The sequence below is a fragment of the Zerene cesonia genome, chromosome 1 (assembly GCF_012273895.1).
Source record: "Zerene cesonia ecotype Mississippi chromosome 1, Zerene_cesonia_1.1, whole genome shotgun sequence".
Taxonomy (NCBI): domain Eukaryota; kingdom Metazoa; phylum Arthropoda; class Insecta; order Lepidoptera; family Pieridae; genus Zerene; species Zerene cesonia.
In genome coordinates, this window is record NC_052102.1 from 3,630,519 (window position 1) to 3,653,445 (window position 22,927).

General features: G+C 35.5%; 6 protein-coding genes across 8 annotated transcripts in view; 3 read left to right on the plus strand and 3 right to left on the minus strand.

Annotated features, from left to right (window-relative positions):
* Positions 1–731: 731 nt before the first annotated feature.
* On the plus strand, positions 732–6,574 carry LOC119840900 (protein O-mannosyltransferase 1). Its single transcript, XM_038367679.1, has 9 exons — positions 732–1,031; positions 1,188–1,363; positions 1,573–1,874; positions 2,224–2,386; positions 2,478–2,792; positions 2,957–3,239; positions 4,154–4,421; positions 4,939–5,156; positions 5,844–6,574. Exons 1-9 carry the CDS (start codon positions 900–902, stop codon positions 6,330–6,332), a joined length of 2,346 nt encoding a protein of 781 aa, XP_038223607.1. The 5' UTR covers positions 732–899; the 3' UTR covers positions 6,333–6,574.
* Positions 6,575–7,267: 693 nt separating this feature from the next.
* LOC119832094 (proteasome subunit beta type-7) lies at positions 7,268–9,016 on the minus strand. The gene is made up of 4 exons (XM_038355713.1): positions 8,825–9,016; positions 8,313–8,749; positions 8,016–8,221; positions 7,268–7,440 (listed from the first exon to the last, which is right to left on the minus strand). The coding sequence occupies exons 1-4, from the start codon at positions 8,884–8,886 to the stop codon at positions 7,300–7,302; spliced, it is 846 nt and encodes a 281-aa protein (XP_038211641.1). The 5' UTR covers positions 8,887–9,016; the 3' UTR covers positions 7,268–7,299.
* Positions 9,017–9,374: 358 nt separating this feature from the next.
* Positions 9,375–11,454, plus strand: LOC119832102 (extensin-like). Its single transcript, XM_038355725.1, has 2 exons — positions 9,375–9,835; positions 10,035–11,454. Exons 1-2 carry the CDS (start codon positions 9,614–9,616, stop codon positions 11,145–11,147), a joined length of 1,335 nt encoding a protein of 444 aa, XP_038211653.1. The 5' UTR covers positions 9,375–9,613; the 3' UTR covers positions 11,148–11,454.
* A 132-nt stretch (positions 11,455–11,586) lies between these two features.
* LOC119832117 (39S ribosomal protein L3, mitochondrial) lies at positions 11,587–14,142 on the minus strand. Its single transcript, XM_038355726.1, has 6 exons — positions 13,966–14,142; positions 13,803–13,887; positions 12,767–12,994; positions 12,380–12,675; positions 12,077–12,241; positions 11,587–11,991 (listed from the first exon to the last, which is right to left on the minus strand). The coding sequence occupies exons 1-6, from the start codon at positions 14,013–14,015 to the stop codon at positions 11,739–11,741; spliced, it is 1,077 nt and encodes a 358-aa protein (XP_038211654.1). The 5' UTR covers positions 14,016–14,142; the 3' UTR covers positions 11,587–11,738.
* Positions 14,143–14,399: 257 nt separating this feature from the next.
* On the plus strand, positions 14,400–16,507 carry LOC119829771 (protein O-glucosyltransferase 2-like). The gene is made up of 6 exons (XM_038352477.1): positions 14,400–14,707; positions 14,780–14,988; positions 15,095–15,551; positions 15,637–15,874; positions 15,953–16,252; positions 16,334–16,507. The coding sequence occupies exons 1-6, from the start codon at positions 14,547–14,549 to the stop codon at positions 16,451–16,453; spliced, it is 1,485 nt and encodes a 494-aa protein (XP_038208405.1). The 5' UTR covers positions 14,400–14,546; the 3' UTR covers positions 16,454–16,507.
* A 639-nt stretch (positions 16,508–17,146) lies between these two features.
* Positions 17,147–22,927, minus strand: part of LOC119829760 (ubiquitin carboxyl-terminal hydrolase CYLD) — a 9,581-nt gene continuing 3,800 nt past the window's right edge. For all 3 annotated transcript variants that reach the window (XM_038352455.1, XM_038352445.1, XM_038352465.1), the window contains 8 exons: positions 22,533–22,732; positions 21,961–22,140; positions 21,514–21,669; positions 20,538–20,726; positions 20,334–20,442; positions 19,486–19,619; positions 18,481–18,664; positions 17,147–18,047 (listed from right to left, as the gene is read on the minus strand). In XM_038352455.1, coding sequence (XP_038208383.1) covers positions 17,854–18,047; positions 18,481–18,664; positions 19,486–19,619; positions 20,334–20,442; positions 20,538–20,726; positions 21,514–21,669; positions 21,961–22,140; positions 22,533–22,732 — 1,346 coding nt within the window. In that variant the 3' untranslated portion in view covers positions 17,147–17,853. The remainder of the gene's footprint in view (positions 18,048–18,480; positions 18,665–19,485; positions 19,620–20,333; positions 20,443–20,537; positions 20,727–21,513; positions 21,670–21,960; positions 22,141–22,532; positions 22,733–22,927) is intronic.

Here is a 22,927-nt window from a genome sequence, read left to right on the forward strand (position 1 = left end):
CAAACCTCGATCAAATTAGGAAAGACCGAAATAAATAAAGTGTATTTATTCACCACTTTCCTAATTTCTGTCAGTGTAATAAGCGCAATTAGCAGCGCAGCGTGAATTAAGACTACAGAGTAAATATAGACAATTAGAATACTACTGCTTAATGCTTATCCTGCATAGTGTATTCTCACTCTGAGGTTCTGAGGAGAATTATTTCATAAAGTAGAAAATTGAAAAAAGTGTCCAGCTTTAAGCTGTAAAAAACAGGGTATGGTATGATTGTAGCAATTGTAAACAAAATGAAGTACGCTGAGTTGAAAAATTTAATGACAAAAAAGTGTCGACTAAAGTAGTTAGTTATTGAAAATGTCAACAACTCGCGTAGTACAAAATATATAGCAAATATAACCTTAAAGAGATTATATGAGAAAACGTGTAGCAAGAGTGATTTTATTTCCTGAACTGTAAATAATAGTAAATTTATTGATTTCTAAAGCTCCTTTAAAGTTTACTCTGATGCTAATGTGGCGCCACTCTAATTTAATGCATTTTGACGGACACTTTTTCATCTATACAGATGATTCTCCTTATATTACCTCTACCCTCCATAGCTAGAAATTAGTCTGCACAGAATAATAAGTACAAGTATCTGGCATAGAAATATTATCTTTGGTCTAGTTTTTAGGTTGATTACTAAATATATATAGTGATCTGTGTTGATAATTTCCGTTCAAATAATACCGTAACATAATCACTTACTCTGTGGTACAGTAATAATATTCCGTTAGACCGAGACTGATCGAAAATGTTTATAAAATTTTGCTTACGTCTATATTATTTTGTAATTGAAAATTAAAATAAATGCAAAAATTTAAATCACATAAATAATTCTTACGTATTAAGGATTTAAAATGGATTTGGAGTCGACGAAAGCTATAAAAAATCGGAAAAATAGAAAGGAACACAGCAAACAAAATGAGGTCAGGAAAGTTTATGAAACAGAGAATTGTGAACAAAGTTTAAAATTATTAAAAAGAGAAGTTGTAAGTATTTTTGATACTTTAAAAACCAATCATTTCATTTAGCTGTCCTATATTAACTTAAAAAAATTAATGACGCTTTTAAGTATGAAATTAAATATAATAGAAAAACTTATCCTCTCTACTGAATGTAATGGAAAGTTAAATTATTTATTTCAGGGTGATGGTGCCGCAGCACAAAATGAAAATGAATGCGAACATGATAATTATCAAGGAGATACAAACATATCACATAGATATTATTTAAAAATCGAAATTGATATAATATTCCTTATTCTTTTAGGTTTAGGTCTTTGCACCAGATTGTATAACTTAGACAATCCTCATTACATTGTGTAAGTTTTTTTTATAAATCTCTTATCAATACATAAATAATAATAATTCAAAGGCATTATTTTCAAATCACGTTTGATTAAAGCAATACCCATAAAGTTCTTTACTTTTATTTTAAATTTTAAGTGATAATAATTTGTGCTTTGCTCTTGAAGCTTAATTAAATTTGTACTTTAATACATATTTAATATAAATTAATGTTAATTTTCAGTTTTGACGAACTACACTATGGTAGATATGTATCACTTTATACAAAAGGGGTTTTCTTTTTTGATGCTCATCCACCATTAGGGAAACAGTTATTATATTTAGCTGGTCGAGTGGCTGGCTATGATGGGAATTTCACATTTGATAGAATAGGATCTCCATATACAGAAAATGTACCTGTAACAGCTTTAAGAATTATACCAGCAATTAGTGGGAGTCTTCTTGTTGCACTTTCATATCAATTTATGTTAGAGACTTCAGTACACCAAGGGACTGCTGTATTAGCTGCTTTATTGGTTTTATTTGGTATGTGTAATAAAAATCTCTTAATATATATATAAATTATGTGTCACATTGTCTGTCCGCGATTGCCTCCTAAAGTACTCAACTAATTTTAATCAAATTTGCACACCATGTGCAGATTGATCCGACTACATAGATACAATAGATTATATTTTTTCAATTATGTCAAATGACTACCTGTGCGGAGCCGGGGCATGCAGCTAGTGTTTTATAAAATATAGTTACCTAAATAAACATATACAAGTTTATTTCTTTCCAAATTAAAAACTATATTCAAATATGAATTTTTCTTATAACATGAGCTAGGCTATCACATGTATTTTGTAATATAAATATGTTTTTCATTTTGCAGAAAATAGTCTTCTCACCCAATCCAGATTCATGTTGTTAGAAAGTATACAAATTTTGTTTGGAATGTGGGGAACTTTGAGTGTTATTAAAAGCACAAGGAAAACTGGCCTAGCTTCAATTTTATGGCTTTGTATAGGAGCAGTGTCACTTGGATGTTGTTTCTCGTAAGTTAACAGATATGGCATTTATTTTCTAATTTGTCTTTATTGAAGTATTTGTTATATATTACTTTATATATATATTATTCTTTTACAGCATAAAATATTCAGGGTTTTACACATATTTTTTGGCATTTATTTTGGTTGGTCGTCAAATGTGGAACAGAATAGGCCAAGTTGAATCTACCTTACGCCTTGCAATGTCGGTATTATGGAGAGTAGCTATATTGATCGCAATACCTCTCAGTGTGTATGTGGGTGTTTTTTATGCACACTTGGCTATGCTACCCAAAGCTGGACCTCATGATAGCGTTATGTCTAGTGCATTCCAAGCATCATTACAAGGAGGCCTTGCTAGTATAACTAGAGGACAACCATTACATGTTGCACACGGTTCCCAGATAACATTAAGGTATATAATCATAAATTAAATGGTTTATTATTTTGTGTTAATGATAGTTACGTGTATTTAATTATAGTTACTTGACCCGTTTTGTTATTATTAAAGTTGCTTTTAGAATTTTTATATTTATTTTCGTTTCATGAATATGTGTATTATGTTTTAACATCGTTTAGACATTCCCACGGTCGCACATGCTGGCTGCACTCGCACGCGCATGTGTACCCGGTCCGCTACTCGGACGGGCGCGGCTCCTCCCACCAGCAGCAGGTCACTTGCTACAGCTTCAAGGACGTGAACAACTGGTGGATAGTGAAGCGACCCGACGTGTCGTCGCTCACCGTGTCGTACCCGCCGGACGCGATACGACACGGCGATATCGTGCAGCTGGTGCACGGGCTCACCACTAGAGCGCTCAACTCGCACGACGTGGCTGCAGCTGTGACGCCGCAATCACAGGTGCTTTAAGACTGCTATTCAAATGTTTGAAGGAAAGTAATATCGACATAATCTACAGAAATATATGTGAATACCAACTGTTTTGTTTTACAAGGAAACTGGGAGGCTTATTCTATATGGTGAAACAGGCTGTGAATTGGGCTGTTTAAATTTCAAAAAATGCTTTTGTTCAAATCCGTGTTGTATTGTATCAGTACCTTGTTGTGTAATATCGTAACTAATTTTGTGTTTTACGCATGTCTACAATGCTCTCTGGTCTTTGTTGTAAACATATGCTAATTTAAGTGAACATACTAAAATTCGACACGCCGTCGTACTCTTACCGATGTACATTACCCAAAATAATTGTTATTTCAATTGATATTTTATTGTTTAAAATACAAAACAGTAAAATCGCACAGCCTTTTAAAAATTCTCTAAGTAACCCCTTTTTAATACGCATTTTTTAACTTCACTTGTATGTTTTCGACAAGTTTAGATTAGACTAGCTGCGCCCAGCGGTTTCACCCATGTAAGTCCGTATCCCGTAGGAATATCGGGATAAAAAGTTGCCTATATGTTATTCCAGTTGTCCAGCTATCTACGTACGAAATTTCATTGCAAACGGTTCAGTAGTTTTTGCGTGAAAGAGCAACAAACACACACACATCCTTACAAACTTTCGCATTTATAATATTATAGTAGGAAGTAGGATAGTACGATTTTGACCAACTTTACATATAACTTAATGGTTAGATTTAATTTAAGCACTTGTTTACTTGTCAGGCAATGCAATAATTTCATGAGTTTATTTTTTAATCCTGATAAGGAACGCTAAGATTAAATAATGTCCTTACGTACCCATACTCTAAGAGCAAGTGAGACGATAGTTTATATTGATTCTTCTTCTATTAATAAAAGCGGTGTATTTACAGGAAGTATCGTGCTACATCGACTACAACGTGTCGATGCCAGCGCAGAATCTGTGGCGGGTCGAGATCGTAAATCGCGAGTCCGAGGAAGCCACATGGGACAGCATCCACTCGCTGGTGCGGCTCATTCACGTGCCCTCGGGCTCCGCCCTGCGATTCAGCGGTAGGCAGCTGCCGGCCTGGGGCTTCCACCAGCACGAGGTGGTCGCAGATAAGGTCACCGACCACCAGGATACCGTGTGGAATGTTGAGGAACATCGATATTCTAAATGTGAGGGTTATGTTATACATTTATGATGTGTAAACGTTTATGTCATATTTGAAATTCGTTGAGTTAAAATCTCAAATTATTAATTAATTATATGATTGATTTTGTATGTTTGTAACGGTTACTAAAAGAACTACTTGACCGGTTTCAAAAATTCTTTCACCATTAGAAAGCTGCAACTTCACTGAGTGTCATAGGCTATATAATATGTACCAATGTATGAATTTTTTAAATTATTTCAACATGAAACCTTATGTGAACCATGAGTGCTATATAGGCTATAGGTTCTATAGTATATATATACCACCGGCGAAACCAGGGCGACCCCCTATTAATTATTTTTTACAAAAACCTAAATATTCAACGAATTTTTTATATGACCACAAGGAAGCATTAATTTTCATACAAATTGGTTAACCCAATCAAAAACTCTGAGTTAACAAATTCAAACAATAATAACCAGTCGAATTTAAAACCTTCTTTTCTTGAAGTCGGTTGACAATACAATGAATCCCACCAGCGGAGGACCGGCGGGAGCGCGAGCGCGAGCTCGTGTCCGCGGAGATGATCCCCACCGCGGCGACGCGGCTCTCCTTCTGGGCGAAGTTCGTGGAGCTGCAGCGCAAGATGGCGGCGCACGCGGCCGACGCGCCGCACGGCCACATGTTCGCGAGCGAGCCGCACCACTGGCCGCTGCTGCAGCGCTCCATCGCCTACTGGCTCTCGCCGGACTCCAACGTGAGTGCGTCTGCGCTTGCCGTTATAGTCAATAATAAATAATATTACGTAATTGTGAACGGGGGTGATTGGAAAAATATTTAAAAAACTTGACTATTTCTAATGGTAACTTCGCACGCGTTAAATTCGGAGTAGTTAATAGTTATTATATATAAATAAACCTTCCTCTTGAATCACTCTATCTATTAAAAAAAACCGCATCGAAATCCGTTGCGTAGTTTTAATATTTAAGCATACATAGGGACATACAGAAAAAGCGACTCAGTTTTATACTATGTAGTGAAATCTATGAAAATTTGTTAGACTAAAGTTATTTAAAAACGTTTTGCTATTAGGGAAAAAAATTCCTTATAAGTTTTTCTAATTACCCCCTGTTCACTATTACCCTGATTGACCGCATTTTAGGGTGCGTAATCTTAGATACATTATCCTCGATCGATATAGATTTTAAGCATACTTTTTATTGTTACAGCATTTTATTTCATTTAAAAACATATAACAACGCGTCAGCAACCCTATTAATTTTTTAACCGCCAAAACGTAGCACTTTGCTTTTAAAAGCAGACACTGAAAAAAATTACACGCGCATGTGAAGAAAGCTGTGTTAGACACGGTTACATGATCGATACGCTAGTTATGAATTCTTTAATTTTTAATATTTGTACATTATATTCTTTCTTTTAACAGGCTCAAGTACACCTGATTGGCAACCTAGTGACCTGGTATGCGGGCACTCTTTCAGTATTATTGTATGGTGCATTCCTTGTACTATATGCGATTCGAACAAGAAGAGCTATCACAGATCTCCCGCCCAGAGCTTCACAGAAATTCTATGACGCCGGATGCATTCTCTTTCTAGGCTATTGGCTCCACTACATCCCCTTTTTCTTCATGGATCGAACACTTTTCTTACATCACTATTTACCCGCTTATATGTTTAAGATATTACTTCTTTCTTTTGTCGTAGATCACATCTATTATATAATACAAAAGCGAGAAAGGACACGATCCTTCGCTCACATATTTATATTCTGCATAGCCATTTGGCTGGCCTATGTAATACTCACTTTTAAAAAGTTTAGTGTACTCAGTTATGGAAACACAGATCTCACCGAAGTCGACTTAATGAATCTCAGATGGAAAGATACGTGGGACTTTATTCTACATAAAAAGTAGAATATGCCTATATAACATAAGAACTACTATAATACTGTACAAGTAATGCCATTCCAGTTGATAGAGTTGTGAAACTTAGTCATTAGTATTCATACAAGACTTATTATTTATAAATATTTAATGTAAGGAAAACATTTTATTTTATAATTTTTTTATTTTTATTTTCTTAACTCTTTATATGAATTAACATTGTAATACATATCTTATAAACGACCCAATGCTATTAAAATATTTTACAAACATTGCAAGTTTTATTTTATGTTTCTTTTCAATCAACTAAAATGTATTATTTGATCATTAAACAATTTTTATGTAATTTGTGCTATGCGGTTTCACCCGCGGTCGAACCCACAGCGAAGGCCGGAAATTCTCTAGCTGCTAAGTATTATCAAAATCCTTTTAACGGTTTTTGTCAATATCACGAATCAAAGATTAAGAGACTTCTTTGACCAATTTTTTTATGACATGGATTATATTTTACGCATAACTAATAATTACTGGGATATTTGATTATTTTAATATGGATAATAAAAAATTTATCAATTCCCCTAATAGGAAATGTATAGTTACACATATTATCTGTACTTACACATATTGAAATAGTACCTCTACCCTCCATATGAAACAGTAAACAACCGTTTCTGAACCTTAAATAAGTTATTTAAAGTTACTAGCTGCGCCCCGCGGTTTCGCGGTTCCCGTAGGAATATAGGGATAAAAAGTTGCCTATATGTTATTCCAGTTGTGGTATAAGAGATTAATTGGGGTTTCAAAATAGGTCTTTACTATTTTGCTAAAATAAATAGTTGCTAGATATATACGCATCAAAAGACGTAAAAAATATATTATTTTTCGAAAAAAATCCACTCAAAATTTTATAGTTCACGCGAGCGATGCCGCGGGCGAATAGCCAATTATTAATAAAGACGACAAGGAATGTTTAAAAAATGCTTTATTTAAATGTAATTTAACGGCGACTTGGGGAAGGTTCGACATCCATGGGCTGCACTGGACGAACCGACACAGATTCCACCTCCAGAGGGATGACCCTCTGCTTCAATACAGCTGTGGTTCCAGGTGCATATCTGTATGAACCTTGTTTCTTACCCTGAAATTAGAAAAAAAATTATGAGGAAAGATTAAAACCCTTTTGATATAGTAATAACTAGTAGTGTAATGAATATTCGGAAAAATCATACTACAAATCACATCTGTATTAATTGTTTGAACCACTCATCATGTGAGCTATGAAATACTCCTCAAAATTTAATGTTGGTTCAGCAACTACAACTTTTTAAAAGTTAAAGCTTTAAATAATAAATAAGTCTTGTGTACTGTGTATATATGTATTTAAATTAGGAATTAAAGAGCTAAGTAAATATATCAATAAATCAAACCAATATTAGATATCAGAAGCATTTGTGTTTTTGTAATATATTCACTCAACTAGTGAACCAATTTCAAAAATTCTTTCACTATTAAAAAAACTACATCTTCACTGTCTTACATGAGCTATTTTTTCTTTTCAGCCCAGGTCAACCAGACCAGAGCTGAGACAAACATCTATTTATTAATATAACCTCTTCATCTAGACTCCTTATTAACAATTGAGAGAAATTTTTTGCAAGGAATTTTGAGAATTAATTTTTTTTTATTGTAGTACTTATTGCAATTTTATTTTACCTTCACATTAGCTTCCTCATATGTTCTTAAGTATTGGGCAGGGCCAGTATTGCGGATTACACATAAGTCAACATTGGAACCTGAGCCCAAATCGTTGAAGATACCAGCTGCTATAGCATCTCTTACAAGCTTTTTGCCTTCCTCTTCAGACATGTTAGGTTTCCAGCGTGACTCAAAAACAGCCATTGCTGCCAGAGATCCAGAACCTTTAAATTAACATTTATAATAAGAATTTATGATGAATCAGATAATATTATGTTATTATACTTGTATTTGGTTGATTGGAAAAGTACATACCCATAGTTGCATATGGTAGTTTGTCAACTGATCCATGAGGGTAAATACAATAGATATGGGGTCCAGTGCGGTCCACACCACCCAACACTAATGCGGCCCCGATGTGACCTTGATAACGGAAAAGCATACGTTTCAGGAGAGTCGACGCGGTCTCTACTGGCACCACACGCCCTGTGTGAAGGCGCTGGAGCTCTAGCTGAGAAGCAACAGTTTGAGTAGTCATTTCGGTATCTGCGGCTGTACCGGCACCGCAACAATACATGTTGCTTGCAAGATAATGAATTTTCTGGCAATTTTTATCTGATACTACAGTGTTTTCGGTGGCACGAGTATCAGCGCCAAGAATCACTCCATCTGCATAAATAATTCCGACAATAGTTGTGCCGGTTTTTGTCGCCTTCGGTGCAGGGAAGCCTTTTTGGTCGAGGAATGCATTTCTAAAAGAAGATAAATGGTTTGGTGAGAAATCTTTAACAAAATAATACATCAAATAGAAAAGGTTAATTTCTTACCTTTGACAATTTTCAAAAGAAAATCCTGGTGCTGGCACTTCTGGAACAAGCACTGAAGCCATGTTTGTTTGTATTTATTTTTCCTTGTTAATAAAAGACAACTGGAAAATTATATTATTTCAATGAATTAACAGAAACGTAGTTGACATAAAAACGCAAACAGCTTTCTCATGCTCTGACATTGGCATCTGCCATCCGCTTAAGTCCCAAATGACATTTGATTTTTCGATTGTATCCAAGCTATAAATATAGCTTGTTCAACTACTTATTTTCCCACTCACAACCACAGAATAATAAGTAAAAGTACTTACGACTGTTAAACTATGTACATTTCCACTATTAATTGGCTGCACAAAGTTCCCCCTTTATTAAAAAAGTAACACCCAAAATAATAATCCGGTTAGACAGTGACACGATTTTTGATACCTAATTCATGTATCTCCTATCTAAAAAAAAGTAGCAAATGAGGTATCTACTCACCTCAATAAGAAGGTGCTTTGGTAAAAATTAAATGTCATAAAAATCGTTATATCGTATTATTAAGTCTGGTAATAAATATCTTCCTAGATAGCAACTCCAACTCAAAGATTTTTTTTTATTGCTTTGTGTTTTGCTATCGATAGTCTAGATGTGTGTAAATTATTTTTATACCTATTTCTTTTTAATGAAATAAGACAAAGGATTACTAATAGCATTTCGTTTAAAATAGATTATTTCGATAATAGCCATTTTGTAGATGCGGTCCCAGTGATTTATATTGTGTTTTGTGCGTTAGAAAAACTTAAAAAAATGTCTGTGGCTTTCGCACCTCGCGGAAACCGGCCTCCGTTAAGTCCTGCACAAATCCAGAAAATGTTGGATGAAAACGCTCATTTAATACAAACTATTCAAGAATATCAATCGAAAGGACAGCTAGTTGAATGTCACCAATATCAGCAAGTACTGCACAGGAATTTGGTTTACTTAGCATCGGTGGCCGACGCTAATCAGAATATTCAAGCTATTTTACCGGTATAAAAACCTTTTTTGTTTATTATTACCTCTTTGGAAATTTTGAAACATACTATTGCATGCGCATATAACAAGCATTTATTAAAATTATCTGTAACGTGTACTTACGTATACATGTTACTTAGCATCGCAATGATCATTATTCTTGAATAATATCTAAATGTAATTTAGCAACTTAGATATTGTATATTTTTCACAGCCCCCTCATCAACTAGCAAGTGGTAATGTGCCTCAGGGTGCCCTCAACCCTCCCGCCAGTGGTGCTGAAGTTCCTGGTTCCCCACAACAACCATATCGCCCACCATCAGGAGTTTCAAGTGCACCAACTAGACCAACACAGTCATATGGTCAAAGGCCATACCCACAAAACCAGTATCAAGGTCAATACCAAGGAGCGTATCCTCCTCAGGGTGGTTATGGTCCTCCAGGGCAAGGATATGGCCCTCCCAACCCATCTCAGCAACCTCAAGGTTATCCACCCAACTCTAACTATGGGCCTCCAATCACCACTGCTCCAAATAACTATCCTCCTTCTACACACCCTGGCCCAGGATACCCCCCATCATCAGGGCAACAACCATATGCACCTCCTCCTGGTAGTCCCGCTGCAGCAGGTTCTCCCTATCCAGTGAGAGGTCCATCTCAACCAGGATATACAGGAAATTCTGCTTATCCACCTCCTCAGACAGGAGCCAACTACCCAAATGTTGGTGTTAGCACATATAATACAACAACTTCCCAACCACAGCCATATCAAACCCAATCTTTCCAAAATACTACACCCACATCGGCTTATGGTTCAACACCTGTTTCTCAACCTAATCGATCACCACAACCTCCACCAAGTGGATATACTTCACAAAACCCACCAAGTACAGGATATGGGTCTCCATCTGCGCAATCTCCAACTTTCAATTCTAGTACTCATGGAAATAACGGGCCACCATCAACAGCTGCATCTGGAGGACCACCTCAAAGTGGTCCTCCACAGCAGTATCCTCCATCAGGGCAACCATCTCCATACCCACCTGCAAGCCAGCCACCATATTCCAATCCATCCTCACAACCTGGTAGCCCCGCTCCTTCAGTGTCAACTGCTCCCCCTCCCCAGTCCTCATATCCTCAAAACCCACAGAATTACCCACCGGCTGGTGGAGCTTATCCTCCACATGCTTATCAACAGGGATATCCACCAAGCCAATACCCACCATCCCCCTACCCATATGCTAGGGCTCCAGCCCCAGGGGCTCCCCCACCAGCTGGTGCTCAGCCATATCCCGGATATAGTTTCCAACCCCCTAACCAACAGTAACTCTCATAATGTGTGCATGGATTACTTTGTAACATGTAATTTTCAATATAAATGACAAATCACAATTAAAGTGATGTTAAATAATGATAAACTTTGTAAACCATATTTTTATGGCTATTCATGTTTATGGAATAATTATGAAACTCATATATTTTTATATTATTTATGTAGGATATTATGTACTGAACTTTTAATTTTATTGTTTTATAAATTAAATAATTCTTAATAGTAATGTTCATCATGTTAGCTTATAATGGTTAATGAATAAGTTACAGTAGATAAAAATAAAGTTGATTACTTATTAAAAGATGTGTTTTATTGCAGTCCACAATTATGACAGTGATAACTATTAAGTGCTTTTTGGTTTGTCATGTAAAATATGTTCCTTGAATACAATTAAGAATGGATATATAATATATTCTGCAATAAAACATTCATGGTTTATTTATATTTTATTTATACTTATTAAACTAAACACTAATCATTCAACAAAATATTTTGTTCTGGCATACATCTTGCAGGATTTTAATTTTCCATTATTCCTTTTACTTAAATGTTTTCTTCTATTGTAAATAACATTTAATTTTAGCCCTATGATTCTTCAAATGTAATTGTTGGCTGATCAAATTGATGTATGGATTCATCATAATATTCCAATGGTAGTCCATCAACATGAGGCTGTGTAGGAAAAGCGGGTGGTGTTTTCAACTTTTTCAGGGGCAATACTGTATCATAGACATAACACATTGCACCAGTTTCTCCAGGAATTGCTACACCTAACATCCATAAAACATTATGTTCGGTATTTATACGCAGGATTTTGACACCACGCAACATACGCCATCTGAAATCGATTAAAAATATTACTAAATGATCCTGATGTATGATAATATACCATGTTAAATGTACACAGGAGAATTATTACAGACCTATTACCCATATGACCAGGCATTTTCGTACCTGGCCAAACACGAGCTTTTTCACCTCCAGCACCAATATTACCTGGCCTTCTGTGGGTTTTAGTGACACCATGAGATGCAGGCATTCCTTTGAAACCCCATCGCTTCATAACACCTTGAAATCCTCGATCAATTCTATAAAATTTCATATAACACATTTTGAACGACAGTTTAATGATTATCTACAGAATGCAAAAGAATAATCTACTTTCATTGGTTTCACACATCAATTAATTTAGACTACTGCTACTAAACTCACAGATTTGAACTTACGTTTTTGCACGGATGTCAACACAATCACCAACTCTGAAGTGTGTTGCATATAATGGTGTACCGGTTGGGAGCTGAGCATTAGGCGTCACCATAAATCTACATAAATGCCTTTTAGGAAGCATTCCAACATTAGTAAACATTCCACAGTAATCTTTTGTGACAGTGCTTGGATCTATAGTTTCAGAACCAACTAACAAACAACCCAAAGTCCTTTTTTCTCTCCAATTTACTTTAGTTGTCTTCATTGGTTTAAACTCTTCTGGTGGAATATATTTTATGACATGATTATCTACTACCTAAAAGAAATTGAAAATGAAATCTCCAGATACATACAACATTAGCAATGTAGGTATTATTTTTAAACAAAGTTACTATCAAAAAACTTACCTGTAATAAAGTAGTTTGATACTTCTTACCATCTTTTGACCATAGAGGATAATTTCCAATTTTACGAGCTATGACACCAACCCGTCTGGTGAATGGTGTCCATTCTGCTGACTTTTGGGGTTCAATGTTAGCCAAAGGTGATTCCAAAATGAGTTGAGATTTTTGTTTATCTTGTTTAACTTCTTCAATAAAATCTCTATTATCTTGTGTTAACAAATCATCACTAACCTGTTGATATGGAATACAATTATGCATATGTACTCAAACAATTGTTAACATTTTAAAAATATTATTTCAATTTCATAAGATATGAAGTTTATTATTCAGTACAGTAATATGAAACGAGTTATAAACACAAGTTATTATTTTTTATCTCTAGAAGCAGTGGTGAGGACTTAAATCATTAGTCAGGAGTTAGAGACCCAGCGAACATGCAGGAAATAAATTAATATTTCAATTTGTCTGCGCGTGTTGATAACAGCACGACTGCTCGGAAAAGTGTAAAAAATATTGTGAAGGAAATTTTATTGTGGGAGTCGAGCACGCATCGGCACGAATTGGGCCAGCTCGCACCGGGGAAGTACACACCCCCTCAGACAACCGGCGTGAAATAGTTGACTGCCACTGTGTTTCGTACGGTGAGTGGGGGAGCCGGAGGCCCGTTTCCTTTTCCTCACCCGTCCTAGTCCATTCCTTCTTTCCAGTCGTTAATCCTTTCCTTTTCCCTTACCCCATAAAAGCTGGCAGCGCATTCACAGAGGTACTACCTTTGCGAATGTTTATGGGCGGTGGTGATCGCTTACCATCAGGCGAACCACCAGCTCAGCTGCCCGCTATGACATAAAAAAATAAAAAAAGGAACCGACATGTACGGAAATCAAAAGTTCGACGAAATGTCAAATCTGCCAACCCGTATGGCCAGTGCGGGCAATTATGGCCTAAATCCTCATAGGAGGCCTGTTTCGCAGCATTGGGAATATATATGGGCTGATTATAATGATTATTTATCTATAAGTATGACTTTAAAGACACATACAACTCTTTCTTTCTTCACAAACCAATAAGGTGGCCGGTATCTAGGAGGCTGGTAGTGATTAGATCTTTTTATAATATTATCGATCCTGCAAACGATAAAAACTATTATTAAAACTTCATTTTGCATTTAAAATAAGTTGATAATACGTTTTTGGTTATATTACCTAAATTTATTCAGAACGTTGCATAAAACTTGTATATTAGAGGTAGTCATTATAACGAAATATAACTTGATTAACAAATTTTTTAATACATGTGATCAAAATATTTTTATTACAAATTTATTGATATAGGTACCCGTATTATTATACTACTCTTTGGGTATCACGCTGAAATTAAATTGAACAATTTTATGACAATTGACAAGTGACAATTTGACATTACAAAATAAGTTCAGTAACTGTAGTTAGAGCGACTAGATAATAACATACCACAAATATATCGAATATATACCAAACATGTGACGTGATATGAACTTTTTTATGCGTTAAATATGTGTATGTAAATAATAATCATCTAAATTTGCATTCCACTGTTGCCTTTTTTACTTTCCTCCCCTCTGTAAAAAGTTTGTCACAGCTGATTTGACAATTATATGATTTTTGTAAACAAACATTGTTGACCCAAGAGTACATTGTTATAACCTAAAACTGTTGACTGTGTATCGCCAAAAGACTGAAAATGACCCAATTCTAGTGTATTTTCTTATTTTCTTCAATACGTGATTACTATATCATTTAAAGCTATGACTTTACTGCACTTTAGTGTTACATTCATATTTTTATGTGCAGCTTTTTATTGCAATGCACAAAACGTTATATATTCGGGTCCGGGGTTACAACCTCAAACTATCGTTATGCCTGCAAGATATTTCTTTGTTAATTTTACACATGTCGATGAAGAAACGTTTGTATTTTATACTTAGTATTAAAATATTATGCAGTTTTAAGATTTTTTTACCAGTTTCTTTCTTTAAAGGTATTCGTTGAAGTTCGCACAAAGCTTCGCTGTAGAAATTACTGGACAGTCCCTAAAAAAAGCTCGTTGTAGAATATGGTCCAACGTCTTAGATAGGAAGGATGGCACATTTATTGTACGATACAAAATATATGAAGTTTGTTCAAAATTGTCTATTAATATGTTTTATATGAGTAAACATATAAAAGATTCTCCAATCACATTTGATGGTATGTTAGTATTTATATATATTATGTACATAAAACATATTTGTGTGCAACATACAAAATGTGAGATATTATTTTCAATTATTTATACATTTTCTTAATGTTTTAGGTCCAATTCTTCCTGATCAGTGTGCATGCCCAGAGAAAGATCTAAAATTGTGGCTAAAAAATAATCAATGTCCGAAAACTTATGAACAAATCAATAAGGATCTTGAACCATTTAAAAATGTGCAAATGAAAACTCAAATTAAAACAATAATTAAGAAATATCACAATCCAGATAGTACAAGTTTTTGCCATTATGTTATAAAAAATAATGAAATTTATAGAGACTGCTATGGGAAACATGTGGGTTTTAACATGTTTGCTGATAATGTACTGTTGTCAATTACTAGAAAAGTTGTTTTACCTGATATGGAGTTAATGATTAATCTAGGTGATTGGCCACTGATTAGGAAAGGAAGTGAGCCACTGCCTATGTTTTCTTGGTGTGGTAAAGATGACTCCCTTGATATTGTGATGCCAACATATGACATTACCGAGTCAACATTAGAAAATATGGGAAGGTACTATTATATGATACAGTTTTGTATATATTTGCTAACTAATAGCAATAAATAAAGAAATGTTTTGAAATATTTTTTTTTACAGGGTAACACTAGATATATTATCAGTACAAGGAAATGTAGAACACCAATGGAAAGACAGAGAACCAAAAGCATTTTGGAGGGGCCGTGATTCTCGGGCTGAAAGATTGAAACTCATAGATATAGCAAGAGCTAACCCAGATTTGATCAATGCATCTTTAACAAACTTTTTCTTCTTTCGAGATAAAGAGGAACAGTATGGCCCTAAAATTCCTCATATATCATTCTATAAATTTTTTGATGTATGCCTTTTACTCAATAGTTATATACTTGTATTATATGTAAATTGTTAATTTATTTAATAATTCTTTTATTTTCAGTATAAATATCAAATCAATATAGATGGAACTGTAGCTGCATATAGATTACCATACCTTCTGGCTGGGGGTGCTTTAGTCCTAAAGCAAGATTCACCTTATTATGAACATTTTTATAGACAACTTAAACCTTGGGTGCATTATGTACCAGTATCAAGAGATCTCTCAGACTTAAAGGAAAGAATACTTTGGGCCAAAGATCATGATGTTGAAGCTTACAAAATCGCTATAAATGCCAAAGAGTTTGCAAATGAAAATTTATTACCACAACATATTCTTTGCTACCATGTAGTTTTGTTTTCTGTGAGTTTTCTAGTAAAGTTATAGTATTTATATTGTATATATATACCTACCTTGGATATATTTTAATGTTTTTGCTTTTAGGAATGGAGTAAAAGGATAAAAGGTGAAATAACAGTAAAGAACAATATGACACATGTGCCACAAGCAAAATATGAATGTGATTGCAACTTGAAAAATCAGATGAGCCATGAAGAGTTATAGTAATTATTTATGTATGATAGGACACATTGATTAAACCAGGGCAATCTCAAACTATTCCATGTATTGTCATAGTGGATATTTAATTTGAAAAAAAAAAAAAAATATTTTCTATAACACATATTTTGAAGTTTAGGCGAGTAAGCTGCGGGCCAAAAGCTAGTAATCAACGTGACACAGGGGTATTAATATAAACACAAGTACACACGAACATATGAGAAAATAAAACCAAGACCAATAGATATATAGGCTTTTTCTGTTTATTAAATCAAATCATTTATAAATAATATAATAATATTTTAATGGTAATAATAATCAAGTACAGATATAATTTCATTATCTAAAAAATGCATTTGCTAATTAATTTAAAGCCCTTTAAGTCTATTGTACTAATTTAATCCACATTAACACAATATTAGAGCTAAACTTATTATTTTTAATAGATATTAAGACAAAATAGTAATAAATATTATGTTTTTTTATAATATTTACAACTGCATGTATTATGAAATCTTATAGAAATGTACTAGATTAGAAAATTGTGATAAAAATACTTTTTACCTGTAATATACAAATATAACTAACTTTTATTATAAATGATGTTATTTTTTAATGATTGCACATAAATCATTAATTCTATAGAATAATCAAATGTAAATAGAGACATTTACATAACATCTATTCTATGGATTATTCTTTTTCAATAGAGTTAAAACTCCAATGTGCAGTATTTTATGATTCACACAAAATTTCTTGTCTTGTTTTGTCGTAAAGCATGTAAGGCTATATAACATACTAGACGTTCGTCCCGGCTCCGCCCAGATATGATTCCTGTTTTTCACATTTATAATATTAGTGTGATGTGAAAGTTCGTTTGTTTGGATGTTTGTCCGTCAATCACGCTGAAACTACTGAACTAATTTTGATGATTGACCTGACTTGGGTGATAGGATTACATTTATCCGAATTAAATGCTTTCTTAGGATAAAACTAGTATCTTCATATACAGGCGGAGCCGGGATGAGCGTCTAGTTTATAATATCAGTGTGATAGTGTGATAATTTTTTTTTACCTTCTCTTCCACAAGTGTCAAATTATGATAGATAAAATCATCCCCCCCCTTCCCTTTCTCCTAGCCACTACTAATAAGTTATACACTAAATATAGGCCCGATCAGCCTCTCTGTATATAGTGACGTCTCTGCTGCAGTCTCTATCAGGCTCGACGCGGCTCAGCGGATTATCAATAGGCAGTGACGTCACAAGTCACGACATCACCGGCGTTCATCTGTACATGGCGACATCTGGGCTCCTATAAAAGTACATGTAGGCGTCGTTGCGCGGCGCGGCGGCTCCGCGGATTATTCATAGACAGTGACGTCACGGCATCACCGGCGCAGCGCTCTATCTGTACATGGCGACGTCCGGGCTCCTGTAGAAGCACATGTAGGCGTCGGCGAGCAGGCGCTTGGCGGGCGCGGGCAGCTGGCGGTCGAGCGGCGCGGCCGCGTGCAGCGCTCGCCCGCCCTCGTCGCTCAGCCACGCGCCCAGCTCCTCGATCTCGACTATCTCGGGTATGTTGTATCCGTTGCGCTCGCCTGCGTAATCGATCGGTACGTTTCACCCAATTATATAGAATATGTAACTGAATTTTTGCTGTGTATGAGATTTGTTACATATTGAGAACTTACTTTAGTTAATGGGAATATGGGACTTCGGGTTATGTAATACTCAACTCGAACCCATGTAGTAAATTGAAAAAAAAAAGTGCTAAAAATTTCGATTTTTCTAAGAGAGCCTTATTTTCAAAGAAAGCTAATTAATCTTTATTTAAACAGCAGTCTTTTTAATACTAAAAATATTAAATATTTTTATACTAGCCAATTTTCATGACCATGACACGGTATTCAGTTTTGCTATAAGCATAGTATATTTTGCGCCCCCAGACAGGCCTTTTATTTATTAGCCAAGTTTTATTGTATGTTCAAAAAAGGTTTTAATCGAAGTTGTCCCTCTATGTCAGCCTCATACCTTTTCTATCAGCCATAGAATCGAAGAAGCACCAAGGAGCGTCGTGTGCTACGCCTGTCTTGACAAACGCGACATAATGGCTCGTTTCTATACATAATACTGCAAATAACTCCATATAAACTCGAGGTACGGGACAAGACTCCAAAATGTTGGCATATTCTTCACAAATCGACAGTGGTGTTGCCTGTTGAAAAATAAAATATAAGAGAAATTTTATAAATTACAATTAGTATTTTTTTGTGTTTGATTTTACGCGAGTATTATACATTTAGAGATTAAAGAATTTTTAACGGAGTCTAAACAGCGAGCGGGGTCACGAGACAGTCTCCCCGTGACCATGCTCAATGTTTGAAACGTCGGGTTCATAATATAATGAATAAATCGCGTTTAAAATTCGTTCAAAAGCCTTTAATTTCCAAATTATAATTAATTGGAATTGGTTTGAATGCGTATACTAAAATCTACAACATCCACAATATTGGTGTTGTTAAAATATTATATGGTATATATGGTGTTGTCAAAATGCTACCGAAAAGAAAAAAATCGTTCATTTAACTATTCCTCACCCCTCCCAATCCATTCCTTCTTTCCCATCGTCAATCCTTTCCTTATCCCTTACCACACAACAAAAGTGGGCAGCGCATTCTCAGAGGCGCTGACTCTGTAAATATTCATGGGCGGTGGAGACCGCTTACATTCAGGCGCACCACTAGCTCATTTGTCCGCTAGTACAAAAAAAGGCGAAACATGATGATTTGCAAGCTTGAGCTTTTCGGTTACTCATAGGCTGCAATCACATTCGCCTATAAATTTATTTATTTATTAAAATCAAACATAATACACACTATCATTACAATCCCAATTTAGTAGAGATATATACATATACAATAAAACATAACATTTAATAAGAAAAATACAATTAAAGCTAACTCGTTCTAACAGAATATAACATACAACGATACTCGCGTGAATTTAACCCACGTGCAACAAAATATAAAAGTATACCTTATGCGAACGAGTCGCGTGCGCCAGCCGCAGACAAGAGTTGCACAGTGCGCCGGAGTCGACCGCGCCGCCCGCCGCGCACGCGCTGCACTCCCAGCGCGCGAGCGCGCCGCACACGCTGCATTGACGTGGCACTGCAATGACATTGACGAATATGTTATACAGAGGAATTTAGAAATTAAAAACTTTTTAACGGATTTTAAAGGCGATTATTTCATTATAGTATTAACCCGACGTTTCGAACACTTTACAGCGAGCGTGGTCATGGGGAGGCGAAACGTCGTGTTAATAATATAATGAATAAATCGCTTTCAAAATCCGTTAAAAAGTTTTTAATTTCTGAATACTCGCGTAAAATCAAACACAAGTAAATACTATACAGAGAGGTGTTTTTAACACGATTTTTATTTTTTATTAAGTTTTAACCGACTTCTTTCGACTCGGTTTTGACCCACTTTAAATGGAGAGATTTAATTCAAACTTTGCACACTTATCAAAGATCAGTAACAATACAATAATTTCATGAGTTTATCTTATTATTCTGATTTGATCTCCAAGATTAAATAATTTCCTTAATCTTTAAAGCATGTATTTTAGTTTTATTACTATATTGCATTTGATATAATCAACATTTAAGAACACAAACAAATAAAGCAAAATCGAAAAATACTATCGTCTGAATCTAAATCGTCGTGTATGTTGAATTAGATTGCAAGATTTCAATCAGAAATAACTGAAAAACTGGAAGGTTATTAGTTCTTATGGATTTTCGCAGTGAAATTCACAAACATTATTTGTGAATTTCACTGCGAACATTGTTGAGTAAAATTAGTTAAAAAAGAACTCACATCCTTCAATCAAGTCTGTAACATCCAATAGAGGCGAAGGCAGAACTCTTTGATATAGCTTGTAATTTTTTCCAAATCTTGGCATTTGGATTATAAATGCTGCTGGAACCTACAGAATAAGTTTTATATGTTGATATATTAAAGGTACTTTAATTTTACGATATAAATGCATAAAAAACTAACACTATAAAAAATAATATGTACCTCGCTTAATTTAACTCCAGAAGTGGCGAAAGACTGCTCCAATAGCTGCTGTACGCTTGGTAATGTGACATGTTCATCTTTCTCTACAAAGAGTTGGTAACAGTATGACTCTTGGCCCGACGATAGTTTTAAAAATGGCTCTGCTCTCAAAAGTTGTGCTACTAAACCGTTTAAAAACTCTTCTGGGTCCTGAAAAGATAAATTAATTATTGCCTTCGTTACGTAAGCATGTAAAATAATATCATATATACATATCAACAAAAGAAAAACTACGCTTAAAACTAACGTTTTGTAAGTGGGAGTCGAGCACGTTTCAGCACTAATTGGGCCAGCTCGCACTAGGGAACTACCCCCACAGAAGACAGTCGTAAATAGTAACATGCTACTGTGTTTCGTTCGGTGAGTGGGGGAACCGCAGGCTTATATTCTTTTCCTCACCCTTCCCAGTCCTTTCCTTTATTCCTCTCGTGAATCCTTTCTTAATCCCTTTCCAATTTAAAATTGGCAATCTAATTTAAAGTTTGCAATCGACTTTACTCCTCTCCAAATGTTCATGGGCGGTGGTAGCGCTTACCATCAGGCGGCCCACCAGACTCCATTGGCAACGATGACATAAAAAAAGTTGTTGATGCATAAAAATTAAAGCCAGGAGGCCCACGGCGAAGCTATGCACGAAATTTTACAAGTCGACCATATTGTAGAAAAAAGTCACGAGTGGGCGACTCGTGACTTTTTTTTGACTCTCCCACTGCGACTTAAAAATATGGGCATTAATGAAACAAAAGTTTTTTTTTAATTTATTTAACTTCTTGAATACTTTGTATTCCAATTTAAATAAATGTGTAAACTTATCAAACTTTACACTTCACTCAATACAATTACCAACTGGGAAATCTCCCACGTGTATCAGATAATATTACAACATATTAAAATAAACATTCCACGCACCATAAATAATAGAAATATTATAAAATACTTTTTCCTCTGAAGTGAGTCCGGGCACGTCCGAGAGCCGCTCCAATAGCGTGCGCAGTTTCATGACTCGATCAGCGCGAACGTAACCATGACGACGGAGAGGGTTCACTATCTCCTCTCGCAACACGCGCTGCACCTCGGAGTAGTGAGGCGAATCCTGTTTACGATAATAGTTAGATAACAATACTAGAATTAGGTGGCTGTTTTTAAAAAAATAATTGTGTTCGTATTTCGCAATTCGCATATATGGTATCGAATTGAAAGATTAATTAAAGTTGCTATAAAACTAAGGTTAAAACTTAATTAGTTATACATTTTATATATTTCAAAATAAAAAAGTGAGCTATCATCAGTTGAGATCAGAAGTCACAAAAAGTACTGTTACAGATAGAAGAGGTAAGAAATTTGTAAACATGGTATGTAATTCGATATTTTTTAAATGATTTACCTCAGGTTCTGGAGGTCTATATAAGAGTGCGTCAAATACACTAGTAAATGTGAACATAGCGAATAGGGTTGCATCTAGATAGCAGGAGTTGTGATGTCCTTGAATCCCGCGGTTCTTTCCCGCGAGTTCTCCGAGTGAGTTTAACGGTGCTACAACGCCTGGCACCACGGGACAATCGGGCTGCAATTAAATAAGATAATCAATTAACATTAAATTGTGAAACGATTGCAATATGAAATAAAGTGAAATGGAATTAGATTAATTATTTTACCATTGATTATTATTACTATATATTCTCGCCTGACTATTACTTCACAGTTTAAAGTTTGAAAAAAAAAACCATATTCAATATTTTATCACGGGCACGGACTATGGTTTTTTTACCATATATTTTTGGCTTGCCTAACCAATAACAACCGACCATGAATATTCGCAGAGGCAGTGCCTGTATGAATGTGCTGCACGCTTTTTGGGGGGTACGGAATAAGGAAAGGATTGACGACTGGAAAGAATTAATGGCCTGGGAAGCTGACTCCCCTTGACGACAGTAAGTTAGCTATCGAAGCTAATACCTGATCGAAATGTTCCGCGTCGTGCGCGAGCCCGCGGTCCGGCGGCGGCGTGTCGCGGAAGCGCGCGTCGCGGCGGCACAGCGGCAGCGGCACGAACAGCGCGCGGCCCGCCGCGCACGCGAACAGCCGCTGCCCGTTGCGCGTGCCGTCGCCGAGCCCGCACACGTTCTGCTCCAGTTCCACACCCGCCGTCGCTGTGTCTGTTAATGTTCATTTTGGCTCTGCTCTTAGAAATACCGATTCGAATTGAAAATATAATCAAGATTTGTATAGCCACGTCGAGTTTTACGTTGTGTTGCGTTTTAAGTGGACTTTACTTATTTGTATGTGGTAAAAAAAAAAACTTAAGCGCGTTTTGCGATGAAGTACAAGTTTTTTTTTTTTTTTGGTTTCCC

Coding starts and splice junctions, on each gene's coding strand:
- LOC119832102 (XM_038355725.1), top strand. CDS start 9,614: ATGTCTGTGGCTTTCGCACCTCGCGGAAACCGGCCTCCGTTAAGTCCT. Junction 9,836..10,034: donor ATATTCAAGCTATTTTACCG/GTATAAAAACCT, acceptor TATTTTTCACAG/CCCCCTCATCAACTAGCAAG.
- LOC119840900 (XM_038367679.1), top strand. CDS start 900: ATGGATTTGGAGTCGACGAAAGCTATAAAAAATCGGAAAAATAGAAAG. Junction 1,032..1,187: donor AATTATTAAAAAGAGAAGTT/GTAAGTATTTTT, acceptor TATTTATTTCAG/GGTGATGGTGCCGCAGCACA. Junction 1,364..1,572: donor GACAATCCTCATTACATTGT/GTAAGTTTTTTT, acceptor GTTAATTTTCAG/TTTTGACGAACTACACTATG.
- LOC119832094 (XM_038355713.1), bottom strand. CDS start 8,886: ATGGCTTCAGTGCTTGTTCCAGAAGTGCCAGCACCAGGATTTTCTTTT. Junction 8,750..8,824: donor TCTTTTGAAAATTGTCAAAG/GTAAGAAATTAA, acceptor ATCTTCTTTTAG/AAATGCATTCCTCGACCAAA. Junction 7,441..8,015: donor ATGAGGAAGCTAATGTGAAG/GTAAAATAAAAT, acceptor TTCTAATTTCAG/GGTAAGAAACAAGGTTCATA.
- LOC119832117 (XM_038355726.1), bottom strand. CDS start 14,015: ATGACTACCTCTAATATACAAGTTTTATGCAACGTTCTGAATAAATTT. Junction 12,676..12,766: donor ATCAAACTACTTTATTACAG/GTAAGTTTTTTG, acceptor AATTTCTTTTAG/GTAGTAGATAATCATGTCAT. Junction 12,242..12,379: donor GTTGACATCCGTGCAAAAAC/GTAAGTTCAAAT, acceptor GAAATTTTATAG/AATTGATCGAGGATTTCAAG.
- LOC119829771 (XM_038352477.1), top strand. CDS start 14,547: ATGACTTTACTGCACTTTAGTGTTACATTCATATTTTTATGTGCAGCT. Junction 14,708..14,779: donor ACACATGTCGATGAAGAAAC/GTTTGTATTTTA, acceptor CTTTCTTTAAAG/GTATTCGTTGAAGTTCGCAC. Junction 15,552..15,636: donor ACATTAGAAAATATGGGAAG/GTACTATTATAT, acceptor TTTTTTTTACAG/GGTAACACTAGATATATTAT.